The 13,703-nt window shown below is 53.5% G+C and overlaps 1 protein-coding gene across 2 annotated transcripts in view; it reads right to left on the bottom strand.

Annotated features, from left to right (window-relative positions):
• Eeig1 (estrogen-induced osteoclastogenesis regulator 1) overlaps positions 1-13,703 on the bottom strand; it is a 33,943-nt gene that overhangs the window by 2,134 nt on the left and 18,106 nt on the right. Inside the window, exons 2-11 of one of the 2 annotated variants that reach the window (XM_059260067.1) lie at positions 10,218-10,338; positions 9,962-9,991; positions 8,086-8,202; positions 6,692-6,738; positions 6,395-6,558; positions 4,690-4,794; positions 4,393-4,609; positions 3,863-3,984; positions 3,701-3,770; positions 2,755-2,978 (exon numbers count right to left, since the gene is read on the bottom strand). In XM_059260067.1, the coding sequence (XP_059116050.1) occupies positions 2,933-2,978; positions 3,701-3,770; positions 3,863-3,984; positions 4,393-4,609; positions 4,690-4,794; positions 6,395-6,558; positions 6,692-6,738; positions 8,086-8,202; positions 9,962-9,991; positions 10,218-10,338 (1,039 nt within the window). In that variant the 3' untranslated portion in view covers positions 2,755-2,932. Of the gene's footprint in view, positions 1-2,754; positions 2,979-3,700; positions 3,771-3,862; positions 3,985-4,392; positions 4,610-4,689; positions 4,795-6,394; positions 6,559-6,691; positions 6,739-8,085; positions 8,203-9,961; positions 9,992-10,217; positions 10,339-13,703 lie in introns of those variants that run through there. The other variant, XM_059260068.1, reaches the window with a different exon arrangement.

The raw sequence follows: 13,703 nt of genomic DNA, 5'->3' as shown, positions 1-13,703 counted from the left end.
AGACATCTACTTGCCTCTGCTTTCCAAGTGCTGGGATTAAAGGTATGCGCCACCACCACCTGGCTATGTTCTCTGACCTTTGCTCATGCTCACTCCCCACAAAATAGAACTGAAAATGTTTTTTTAAAAAAAGCAAAGCTTTGGCAATGGTGGTGCACGCCTTTAATCCCACCACTCAGGAGGCAGAGGCAGGTGGATCTCTGAATTCAAGGACAGCCAGGGCTACACAGAGAAACCCAGTTGGGGGTGGGGGGTGGTGAGTTTTTTGTTTGTTTGTTTTGTTTTAAGGGTGTGAGGATTATGACTGGAGGCAGGATTGGAAAACCCTGGCCTCCTAAGCTTTCTCCCGAGGCGAGTCACCCTGCATATGTAACATATATGGCTAGCTTCTGTTGTTTCGGCCCCCAAGTGAACATGGTAATGAGATAATTAAAAAAACAAACAGCCGGACAGCGGTGGCGCACGCCTTAAATCCCAGCACTCCGGAGGCAGAGCCAGGCGGATCTCTGTGAGTTCGAGGCCAGCCTGGTCTACAGAGCGAGATCCAGGACAGGCACCAAAACAGAGAAACCCTGTCTCGAAAAACCAAACAAACAACAAGACAGTAACAAAAACATCGACGTTTAATCCCCCCCACCAAACATTGACACTAGGCTGATTTCCCATATGACATTATTTTCTACTATAAGCCGAGACAGAGATACAAACAGCCCATGGAATGAGAGCAGCGCTACATTGTTAGAAAGGAGGGAATTAAACAAAAGCAAACCCTCTTCCCCAGTCACCTCCCCACAGAGGAAGACCCGCCTTCTCCATCCTGCCAGACCATGCAGTGTGGTCAGTTGTGGGAGTAACCAGAAAAGAATACTAAAAATATTGTAGATTTTTATATCTCCCTAGTAGAAACATTAAACTGTCTTTCAAGGTTCCAAACTGGCATTGCATAGACCAATTCCTTTCCAAAAATATCTCTTAATAGATCCTATCTCTGTATATAGAATTTGAAGTCCAGGTGCTCTGGGCACCCTGTGGGAATCACTGAGCTCAAGGGGACCCTTAGGCTGGAGAAAGGCTTAGTCTCTGGTCACATCAGTGTTCATTTGGTTGTGGCCATGTTTTCAGCCCAATGCCTAGAACGGGAGGATGTGGCATAGTGACCATCTGGTTCAGACCCTAGGGTTGGTTTGGAGGAGTCCCTCCTGACAGGACCAACTGCTTTGTGTTTGGAGCCCTGAAATTTTGAACCGGACTAAAATAATGCTCCGACTAGGCAGTCACAGGCCAGCAAGAGTAGTGCTCTCTCCATCTTCTAGGGGTCACCTCACTAAGAAACACAACTGCCAGCGTCCTTAAAGTGCCAGATACCTGCTGGGCAGGAAAGGACTCTCTGAGCTGAGCAGAACCTTTTCCAGCCATGTTCTGCCCTGCCTCGGCAGTACCTTCTAACATTCATTTCCAAGAGTCATCAGGTGTTGAAAATAATGGCAACAAAATCCCAAGAAATGCTCTGGTCCCAACACCAGGAAGTTCTAAAACCACAGCCCCAACTCATTAGCTAAGGAAGACAGAAACCGGGCAAGGAACCTCCGGACCTGGGGAGTCCAGCTATCCCCCACCCGAAGAACAAGTGTCCCACCCCGTCCCCAGCCCCGCTGAGATGAAGGTGGAGTGGGGAACAGAGGCACCTACCTCCCCTTGCTGGGGGAGGAGGAAACAGGACTGTGGACTCAGGAGGAAAAGGAAAACACCAGCCTGCTGGGTTGATACAAAATGGGTGAAACTTAAGAGAGGCGCGAGTTTATCCAGGGCTGGACTGGCAGCCAGTACCATCCTTTAAGCACATTACGGGACAGACAGAAAGTGCTAGAGTTGGGGAGGTATCAAGAGGGTGGGTAGGAAGGGGAAGGCCTGAGCAGGGCACAGGACCAGACTACCCAGGAAAAGCATGCCCCTTGCCCAGAGGAAGGCAGAGGCCTGTCTGGCAATAAGCCAGCTCCAGTCCATCAGTCACAGCCCGGCACCTGGCCGACTGCCTCTCCAGCCTGGAACCCAGCCAGGTCTGCTGACATGAGCAGAGGAAGAGGCCTTTGCTTACCCAGCACAGCTGGGCCCTACCCTTCCTTTCCTGCAGGAAGGCCAGCTGCTCAGGACCCAGCCCTGGGCAGATGGCACCTTGATGCTCAGACCTTTCTAGGCTCTGCTCTCCGTCTGAGCTGGGGATAATTAGAGGGCAGGGACAGTGCCACGCTCCAGCCGGGCTACTGTACCCTATGTCTGGCTGCACAGCAGACAGCACCCCGGAGTCCTGGGGAAGGGCAAGGGCCAGTGGCTGTGCTGGGGACAAGCATGTGCAAAGTGCAGGCTGCAGGGCAGCAGGAGGACATCTGACGAGAGAGGTGGGGTCTGAGGTCTTGGCTCCCAGGAGAAGGCTGCCAGCAGGTCTCCTCAGGACATAGAGGACAGCGGAAGCACAAAGCAGAGGTCAAAGGTGGCAGGATTCTGGGGGTGGTCCAGCTCCTGAAGGGCAAGGGCACAGGAGCAAGAGCCCTGTTAGACTGGCTGAAGCTGTTGCTCCTGAAGTAATTGGGTCATGGGGGGGGGGGGCAGCCACAAGCACCCCAACATGAAGGAGTGGCTGTGTCCTTTGCTGGGCCCAGGTCCTCTCTAATCTGGGCAGTTCTGGATAGCTCCATCTTGCCCCGTTTTCTAGTGGTTCAGAGGACAATATTCACAGTGGCACCCAGGACCAGTGGTTCCAGGGTGGATGAGAGGACAATGGAATGATGCTTTGGGGGCTGGTGTGGCGAGAGTACAAGGAGGCACAGATGCAATGCAGAGCAGATCCGAAGGGCAGGTTCCTGCTCCTCCAGGAATGCCGTTGGCCTGGGTACAAGAGATGGCAGGGCCCTTCTTCAGCTGGCCACCTCATCCCTCAATGGCTTTCAATCACGACTGGCTCATAGACTCCAGAGGAGACTCTGCAGGGAAGAGAAAGGTGAGCTTATCCCTCTGATGCTCCAGTTACCAAGCACTCCCCTGGGCCAGGCCCTTGTCCCTCACATGCAATCACTGCTATCAGTCTCTTACAGACGGGCGGAACTGAGGCCCCAGTGATGTTTAGTCATTTGCTCAGGGTGACAGAGACGGTATCAAGAGTCAGTGGGGTCCACAGCTGTGCCTGATCCCCTCTGAACATCACCTGTGTACACACCTGGATGTACCACCCTGGCAAGGAGGGGCTGTAAGATTTGTTAAGAAGGCAAGAGAATGGAGGTACCCATGGTTTCTTGCTCTTTCACCCAGAGCAGCCCAGGACTGCTGGGCAAGGGTGGTTGTAATTTCCAGCCTCAGCCAACAGAGGTCAGCAGAGCAGCACAAGACACACCCTTCACAAAGTTGTCTGGCCTCTGGATCCAGAAGTTCAAAGGACATGTTCTTAGCTCCCCCAAAACACAAGGAAAATCCCCAGGACAGCCCAGTATGCTGGATACTACTTTCACTCACTGGCTCAAAGGCCTGGGGAACCAGAAGTCCTGGAGTTCACCACCCAAAGGCCTGTGGGAAGGCACTCTGAAGGTACAGTTATCAAGGACTCTGAGGATGGGTAAGTCCAAGGTCACTGGTGACAAGACGGGTGTTCAAAGCCAGGCCAGGGGTCCCCGTGGCTGCCTTACCACACTTCCCTGTCTCCAGCTCCTACCTGTTGGCCAGCTGAATGCCACTCAGTGTGGTGGAGCCATCACGGCTCACGAATAGCCGAAGGTTACTGTCTGTGGGGACACAAGGGAGGACAGCGGCTGAGTGGGCAGGGGTCGCCTCAGAGGGTACCGTCACCGCAGCTGGCCTGAAGTGGGCAGCTCACCCTCAGTATTGCTGCCGTCAGTGAAGTCCTGGCTCTGCACTATCTTCTCCACAACGTCATCGGCATCAATGCGAGTGTCATCCACCCAGGTTGGGTGGCTCTCCACTGAGTCCTTCTTTCGCCTTGGGGGAGAGGGACAGAACTGTGACAGGGCAGTGACAGGTACAGCGACAAGGATAACCCCAGCACCTATGGCACTAGCACATTCTATGCACACCCCATCAGAGGCACGTGCTGACAGACTAGGACTAAGGTTAAGTAACCTGCTCAAAGCCAAACAGCACGTATGCAGTGGTTCTAAGGCTCAAACAAGGTCTGTCGGGTCTACAGACAAATACACAAAGCCATGAACAGCAGCACTGGATAAGCAAGGATACATGCCTAGTCCAGGGCTGTGCTTTTGTGACCAGCGGTCGGTGAAATCATAACCATTCTGTTATACTTATAACCCACTCTGTTGTCCCTGTGTGGTCAGAGGCAAAGTATAGGGAGGGTTCTGCTTACCAGCGAGTCCCAAAAATTGGACTCACCGAAACGAGCGGTCTGACAGATGCAAGGGCCGTGGGGGTCGTGGGGGCTTCTCAGGAGGACGAGGTGGCTTCTCAGGGGGCCGGTGCTCCCTGTCGGTGCCCTCAGGACCCTCTACAGCCATGCTGAGGCCACCAGAGGTGCTGCTACTAGTGGACGTGTTTCTTCGGTGTGTCAAGTCAGACAGGCTGGAGGAGCGAGAGTGCTCTGTGCTGTAGCCTGGAGAGTGGGTGATATTGGGAAGGTGACTACAGGGCCCAGGGCTGTGGGAGACCCCAAGCTGAAGGCCTGAGACTCACCTGACAGCTTGGACTGCTGGCTGGTATAGCTGGGGTTGCGGGAGTGGCCAGAGTGGAACACCTCCTCAGGACTAGACAGGCTCTGGTCTGGCTCCTCTGGCAGTCCTGGGGACAGGAGCAAGGTTACTAAGGCAACACCTCACTCATAAGCCTCCTCTCAACCAGCCTTCCACCGGACACTTGTGCCTCCATTCCACAGACTGAAGAGCAAGGACTAGAGGAGCAGAATCTACCTCAAGCCACAGGCTACCCTTGGAACCCCGGTCACCCATTCCACAAGAGGCTGTTGGGACCTTCGTGAGTAGAGAGTATCTGTGACAGATCTTTGAGGACAAGCGCTTTGAGACAGTTATCCACAACCATGGTGAGTAGGTGTGGAGCAGGAACAGCGTCTATGGAGGGCCTGGTTAGCCTGTCGATCAGGCAAGCCTTTTCAGGAGATGACTTAATGCTGAGACCTTTAGGACACCAAGGAGGGGGAGACAGAGAAGGCAGCAGGGACAGGGCCTTCCAGACACAGGGAACAGCACACTGAAGGCCTTGAAACTGGAATAAACTTAGGTTCAGGGGCAAATCTGGGAGAGGAGGAGCAGGGAGGAGGACGGACACAGACAAGCCCCCAAGACAGGCCAACAGCTATGTTCTAGGTCCTTTCAAACAGCCTTCCTGGCACTCACTCCCCAGCTGTAAACCTACGGAACCAGGGGGACACAGACATGCTCTGCAGACGCACACATCGCAGCCTTGTCAGCCTTCACTCGAGAAACGAGCATGGACACCCCGGCTTCAGGCTGGATTCAGGTCTGCCATGTTCCCAAAGCAGCGTTTTGATCATTTTTTTGGATAGGGTCTCACTAGGCAAGTGCCTCTAACTCAGAGATCCACCTGCCTCTGACTTCGGGGATTAAAGGTGCGTACCACCATGCCCCATTTTTTTTTTTTTTTTTTTTTTTAAGATAGGGTCCTATGTAATCCAGGTGGATCTGAATTTGCTATGTAGATTGAACTTCTGATCCTCTTGCCTCTCCTCCCACACTAGGATTACACGCATGGACCACACCAGCTTAGGCAGATTTCAAGTCACCAAGCTCTCTGTATATGGCAGGGGAACCAACTGCAAAGGTACACGGGCCCTCAAATACCACTCTGTTCCGGAGAGAATTATTGCCTTTTAGTTAACACAAGGGCAGCATCTACGCTGAGGTGCCCTGGTCTAGACAGCTCTCTCCTCTGCACCCCAGCCTCCACTAGCTAGAAAGAGCAATGGTGCTGGGAAGCCCCTACATGCCAAGCCAAGGCAGGCAGGCATGGCAGCACCTAGGGGAAAAGTCAAGCCCTGGGGTTAGGTCCGTCACAGCTCTCAGGTCTGGAGAGCCACATGCCCCCCAGCTTTGAGGGTACCTCCGGGAGGGTGTGTAGGGTTGAGGCCATCATGGCGCTCCGTCACCTGAGCAATGGCAGCACCAGCAGAAACATGCGTCCTCTTCCACCATCCCACCACCCTCTTTTTGAGACAAGGTCTCCCTGGGTAGCCCTGGCTAGCCTGGAACTCAGAGAGCCTCCTGCCTCTGTCTGCGCAATGGGATTAAAGGTGGGTGCCACTGTGCCTGCACCCTCCTCTTGATAAGCATCTTCCTGGGACAGGACATTCAGGGGAGAAGCTGTAGTCACAGGCAGTGGAGAGACAGGCGGATGAAGATGGTACCTGAACCCAGGATGGTGGGTCGGGCCTTGGGGGGCCGGGACCCAGTCAGGGAATTAGTGCTACTGCCGCCGCCGCCGCCGCCGCTGGTCCCACCACCTTTACACGTCAGCTGCAGGGAGGAGTCCTGGCCCGGGATGGAGATGGACTTGGCAGTAGATGGTGGCCTTGGGAGGAGAGAGGGGTGTGACTGGAGTGCCCCAATCTCAGGATCAGATGGAGACGGGTACCCCAGAGCCTGGAGGAAGAAGAATCTATCTCATGGCCCCCATCCCCAACGATAACCAAGGTGACACTCACGTCTTGAAACAGGGGTCTCCAGAGAGCAGGGACATGCCAATGGTGACCTATTGGTAGAGAGAAATCAGCACTGGGTGCCAACGCCCAGCCCAGGTCAACCTCTGGGCTCCACCTGCCCACAGTGTGTCCTGTGTGGAAGACAGAGTGGGCAGCCCCGAGGAGGGAGTGACAGGCCTCACTTGCCACCTAGCCCCTGAGTGCACCACATCAGCACTTCCAGTTCTGACCGGACAACTGAAAAGTGAGCTCCAGGGAACACACTCATTCACAGGTGCTTCGCCCAAGTGTGTGAGAACAGAGCCTGGAGTTGGGGAACAGGGCTCAAGGAGCTCCTCAGGAAGAGGGGACACCCACAGGACCCACCATGGCAAGCAGGAGCTGGCTGAAAGTTTTTTGTTTGTTTTTTGTTTTTTCCAAACAGGGTCTCTCTGTAGTCCTGGCTATCCTGGAACTCACTCTGTAGACCAGGCTGGCCTTGAACTCAAGAGATCCACCTGCCTCTACCTCCCAAGTGCTGGGATTAAAGGCGTGCGCCTCCACCACCTGGCTCTTGCTGTGTAGCTCAGGCTGGCCTCAAACTCATGATCCTCCTACCTCAGCCTCAAATTCTGGGATTACACAGTATGCTACCACATCTACCAGCCTAAACCTATTCAGATGTTTTTCAAGTCCTGTCAGCTACCTCGTGCCCAGCTCTGTGCCAGGCACAGCTGGCCACTCCTAGGTCAGCTCAGAGGTGGTGTTAGGACAAACCGGTTTTCTTGGCCAGACTGTAAAAGGGGGTGGAAAGGGATGAAGAGGTGTTTTGGTGCAGACACCTGGGTATTTCTACTCTGAAGAAGACAAATCACCAGCTGTCTGAGGGAAATGAGCTACTGGGCTTCTGGAGACCTGTGTGGCCAGCAGGGCAGGCCTCCTTGCAGCTCTCAGAGTATATCCCCAATGTTGCACGTGGGTCCAGAACATCAGTTCTGATCACTGACACCAGGAGCCAGGAAGTCTCAGATCATGATGGGCAACAACCAGGAGGAGCTAGGCTGTGCAGTTAAAGGACTGGTGGGACTGAGTGGGAGCTCTGCGTCTGAGCTAGGGCAGATGACTTCTCCTGTTCAAACTCAGAGCTAAGGACAGACACCACACCCACAGGCTGTGCTTGCTGTTAGGGCCACGAGATAGAAAAGACAGGCACATGGCACAAGGTCCATCTTAAGAAAGGTGCTTATCAAGCCCTTATGAAAGGTGAGGGGTCGTGCCCAACCATGGATAGGAAAACTGAGGCCATGACCCAGGGTCCTATACCCTCCCAGCATCTCTAAGAATTTGTATTTTCTGATGAGGAGCTACATTAGTCTCTACCCCTTAGGAAGGCAGAGGAGGCAGCATGGCCCAGGTACCTTGAGGATGGAGTTGTCCTGGCGGGTGTTCTTGGTGTCATATCCCTCCAATAGGCAGCAGCGCACGGTGGAGCCTGAGCCTGCAAACTCAGCCAGGTTCAAGTCAGTGAAGCCCAGCTGGGAGGGAAAAGAGAATGTGGGAGGCTGCAGGGAGTGTGGGTGCTAGGCAACAGATGCACCAGCGGGGTTAACCTGAGGGGGGCGCAGGCTCACCCCACAGCCCCAGTTGACTGCTGCATAACCAGGACTCAAGGACAGGATCCTGGGTCAGCAGCACCAATGTGGCAAAGCAAGGAGCTGACATCCCTGAGTGGCACAAAGCACCCTTTGTGTGGAGTCCCAGGGTGCACTAGGGCCAGTGTGCCTGAGATGAAAGGACATTGTTGTCTGTGACACAGACACATTGTTCCCAAGGAAACAAGGCCATGCTGTCGGGAGCTGACGGAAAAACAGGCAGAGGAGAGGGGAAGGCTGTGGGAACTTGGTGGCAGGGTAGGTGATGAGACACTACAGACTGGGCAGGTCCCCATGAAGTCCTGGTGGAGGGAAAAGGGAAGAGTCTAACATATGGACAGGAACCTTCCACTGTCCTGAGTGCACAAGTCTACTGGGTAAGACTTCACCAACCAGTCCAGACCTGTTCCTCTCAGGATGTGTGCAGGTGAGATGTGGGAGATAAAAAGGGTAAAAGCAGAAGCACAGGGCCACAGGGATGAGTCAGATAGAATCCAGTTTGCCTGAACAGAGGAAAGCGAGGCTGCGTGAGAGCGCCAGGCTTGGGGTCACCAGGGTAGCAAACTCACTGGACATGTACTGTGCACCAGTAACATACAGGTCTTGACCACAGTGTTTAGGGCACCGACTTCAGGATCAGAAAACTGGGTTTGGACTTGTAATGACTTGTAATGACTCAGAGCGACCCCATTTTACAGTTCAGGCTTTCTGTATTGTTTTCCTCATCTGCATAATGGGATAAAGCCCTCGGTGAGGTCCTGCTACGGAACAGCAGGAAAGGTCTGGCAACATCTGATGTGGGCTGAAGACTCCTTGGCTGTACACTGGCAGTCCTTACTCATGAGTAAACAGTAGACACACTTGGACAGCCCCTCCACTGCTGGGCCAGGGAAGGCATACAGAGCTGTGGGGATGTCTGCTACCCAGATCTCAGGTATCCATCCCCACAGGGTAAGAGGTGGGGCAAATGAAGATCCAGTCCCTCCTGTGCTGGGCTGGCCAAGAGAGGAGAGATGGAGGACAGGACATGCTCTTTCAAAGCTAGGCCATCTCCTCCCAATTTTTCCCATGGAAAAGGTTTTCCTCCTAGGGCTGAAGCCAGGGTGGGGGTGGGGGCGGAAGGCAAGCACGAGTGAAAACCTAGGGTCAACACAGCTCTGCAACAGCAGTGAATGGCTGAACCTACGTCACCAGGCACACAGTGGACACTGCTGCCATTAGAAAAAATACAGAAAGCTAGGGTGACCTGAAAAGATACCCATGATACCCTGGGTAAGTAAGAAGCCTAAGAATCTGTGCATCGTTTGAACAACCACTGCTTTCAAGCACACATGTGCAGAGCACTCCCTTTCCATTTTTCTACGTCATATGCACACTTTTATTCAGTTTTGTATGTGCGTTCCTTTTCTCCTTAGAAAAATGGAGCAGTGGTAGAGTATCTGCCTAGCATGCATGAGGCCCTGGGTTCAATCTCCAGCACCATACACATATACACACTCCAAGTATAGAAACTGGGTGTGGTTGCACACCCCTTTAGCCCCAGCAATTGGGAAGCAGAGGCTGGGTGATCTCTGATAAGTTCTTAACCAGTCCGTAACCCGACTAGTGAGGAAGGTAGTAGTGTGAAGCAAAGCCGCCTTACCTTGGAATAAGCCTTCCCGCCTTTCAGCTCCTGCAGAGACAGAGAGACATATGGCATGACCAGGAAACTCTCAGAGATCTCCCCAAAACACCATGAAAACAGAACACAAAAAGGGGCCGGGTAACAGCGCACATTTCTCCTTTCAGTGGACATGGTAGGAAAGGGGCCTAAAACCACAGGTGGCCAGTCCCATACCCACGCCTCAGCTCTGAGCTCACAACCCCTACCTAGGCTCAGTCACATGAACCCACCTCACCTTGCGCACAGACACCCGAAAGATGCAGGGGTCCAGCAGGCCTGTGGCCGGGTTGGCACTCATCTTACACACGAAGGTAAATTTCTTTCGCCACCGTACACAATTCTCCTGCACCTCCTCCCTGCAGAGACAGGGCAGATGAACATGGGACAGGTGAATGAGGTTACTGTGAAGCACCAACCCCCACTCCAGTCCTATCAGGGACAGGGGAAGGGCCCCCTGCCAGAGTGTTTGCATAAGACTACAACAGTATGATGGTAAACACACAAAAATCATGAAATGAAAAATGAAGAATCAGCCGGGCAGTGGTGGTGCTTGCCTTAGGAGTTTGAGGCCAACCTGGTCTACAGAGTGAGTTCCAAGACAGCCAGGGCTACACAGAGAAACCTTATCTCCAGCCCTCCCCTCACCCGCCCCCCCCCAAAAGAAGAAAAACAAAGAATCAGAAAGGCTGGGGCGCTAGCCTTCCAGGGACCCACGACGTGCTGAGTCTCTCCTCGCAGGACCTTGACCTTGGCTGTTCCTACACTCCCTGTATCAGCCTCTGACAGGTTCCTGCTGGCCACCTGATGTGACTCTCACTTCAGTCTTCCCAGGATGGACTCACTCAACCCACTGGACAGATAAGAGGTCAAGGTTAGGTCAGCGCCCCAGATCTCCCAGCAGCCTGTGGGGCCCACAGCTAGACTCCTCCAACAACAACACAGTAACCACAACAGCTCATGCTCTATGCTGCTTCCCAGGTGCTAGGCAGTCACCACAGCCTGCCCAGAGTGCTGGAGAAAGCCTGCCAGCCCTGGAATGTGACTACAGTAACAACCCAGCACTTCTAAAGGAGGCGGCTGGTGTTTGATGGGAACTCTGGGGGCAGCTCATCTACACCTCAGCCAACCGCTGTGGGAGCTCAGCAAGATCTGGGGTGGCAGCAGTGCACAGCCTGGAGAGCTGAGCTGTGGCACCACTACGGTCCCTTCCCAAACCCTGGTGCTCAGGAAGGGGCAACCATGGGAAGGAGGTGGTGTGACAGTATCTCCATTCAGTGCATCCCACCTAACTGGATGGACAGTCATACAGCTGAGAAGTGACCTTCCCACACCCTGAGTGACCCAAGAAACATGGGTTGCCGGCCAGATTTAGGCTTTGAGGTGAGGGTCAGTGAGGCTGCAGTCAGGCATCTCCTGCTTTTCATGGCAGCCTGTTTTTTATAGTTGGTGGCACTGGGGCTCCAGCAAGATTACAAGACCAGAACTCACAAAGCAGGCTGAAATCCAGGCTGTCTAGCTTCAGAGTGAGAGCCCTAGGCTGCCACACTGGCTCAGGGGCACAAAAAGCAGGAAAACCTGGCAGCTGAAGCCCTGTGGGCTTGTGAGGCCAGCCGTTCCACATTACCATGTGACCCAGTAATTCTACTCCCAGGTCCACACCCACCAGAAACAGAATCTACATCCACACCAAAACCTGCGTATAAATGTGCCAAGCGGCACTATTCGGAATAGTTCAAAAGCAAAAGCACCCCAAACACCCACCAACGGTAAGAGAGTAAAATATCTGTGGTCCGCTCATGAGGTCAGTTGTCCTTTGGAAGGAGGCACTTACACAGTGCTACGAACCTTGAACACATTACTGCTAAGTCAAAACCGGGCACAGGAGAGCTTAGTGTAGATTTGATTTGTAGGAAATGCCCAGAACAGACAAATCCAGAGCGACAGAAAGTAGAGTTGGGGAAGTGAAGAGTGACAGCTAAGACATGTGAGGTTTCCTGGTGAGGTAATGAAAATGGTCTGCAGAGGACTGCAGAAAGCTCAACTTGTGAATGGAAAAACTACTGGCTGTGGGAAGAGCGCTTGCTGGTCATGTGCAAGGCCCTGGGTTCCACACCCAGCACCAAAACACTGAACCTACACCTCAGGTAGATGAATTATGTGATATGTAAATTCCGTGTCAGTAGAACAGAAGCAAAATGCACAGCCAATCTGATCAACAGAAACACGGAAAGCAGAGCTGGGCAGAACAAGCAGGCAGAGCTGCTACTTTAGGGCGGTGTCTAGAGATGCACCTTCCAGCAATGGTAGCTCAGCAAAGCTCGGAGTGGAGAGAAGTAAGGTGAATGGCAGTCTGAAGGCCCTGTGTGAGAATATACTTGGTAAACAGAAACACCAAGGAGGTTGGCCAGCGGGGAGACAGTGAAGAGCAGTGAGGGCGGGGGCAGTTGTCTGAATCTGCTCACGGCTGCCTTGGCCACATGGATGTGCCTAAGATGGAAGCAGAGAGCACACACACACACACACACACACACACACAGAGGCAGGGAGTAGGAAGGAGAGAAGAGTCACTCTTGAGCAACTGAGGCCTGACTTTAAGGGGTCAGAAATGGGGCGGTGGTGGCGCACACCTTTAATTCCAGCACTCGGGAGGCAGAGGCAGGTGGATCTCTGTGAGTTCCAGGCCAGCCTGGACTACAGAGTGAGATCCAGAAAAGGTGCAAAGCTACACAGAGAAACCCTGTCTCGAACAAAACAAACAAACAAACAAAAATAGGGGTCAGAAATGGGAAGCACTCTGTGTGGATCCCCAGCCCCCACCTCCACCCCACCTAAGAGGAGAAGCAGCTGCTGGAGGCCAGCAGAAGCAGGAAGGATGGAACACTTGAAACACCCAGAGGAATTAGGATTAGAGCCTGGGAACAAAGGCTGACAGCAAACTGCCCGCCCCTCCTTTGAGATTGTCATGGGAATACTAGCTAGGAAGCCTGGGGCTCAATTGTGGTTCCTGTCAGCCCTGCCAGGCCAGGCCAGAACAAATCACGTGAAGCCCTCCCAGGCTCAGGTGACAGGCTTGTTCCCTCCTTCTGCAGGAAGGTGAGCAGGGCGGGGCTTATGGAATCAGCCCTGGACCACCCTCCTGTTTCCATAGGGATTCTGAGCAATCAGTATTACATGTCACCACCTCTGGGGAAAAGCAGCAGCAAGCAGCCTTGCCAGGTGTAATAAACATCACAGCAGTGGTCACTTCTTGATGCCCTAACCCCATCCCACAATTCGTCACCACAGAGGTGGCTGTTTCCTTGTCCACTTTTCACAGGAAGATGAAGTTCAGAAATGCTGATGCCAGGTGGTGGTGGTGCGCGCCTTTGATCCCAGCACTTGGGAGGCAGAGACAGGTGGATCAAGGCCCGCCCAGTCTACAGAGCATCCAGGACAGGCACCAAAAGTATACAGAGAAACTCTGGAGGGGGGGGGGGGGGGGAGGGAGGGAGGAGAGGAGAGAGAGAGAGAGAGAGAGAGAGAGAGAGAGAGAGAGAGAGAGAGAGAGGAGAGATGCACTCTCAAGCCCAGACCCAGGCCCCTATGGAAGAACATGGAGGTTCTAGACAGAGCAAGGATGAGATGGACAAGAACTTAGGCCCAGAGGTAGGACTGAGGATGTCAAAAGGGCAGCCATGAGTCCTGGGCAGGAGCTGGCCAGGCTGGGTTTAGGAACTATCAG

The sequence above is a fragment of the Peromyscus eremicus genome, chromosome 4 (genome assembly GCF_949786415.1).
Source record: "Peromyscus eremicus chromosome 4, PerEre_H2_v1, whole genome shotgun sequence".
Lineage (NCBI taxonomy): Eukaryota > Metazoa > Chordata > Mammalia > Rodentia > Cricetidae > Peromyscus > Peromyscus eremicus.
Note: the sequence above shows the minus strand (reverse complement) of the source record. Positions and strands in the feature narration are given on the sequence as shown.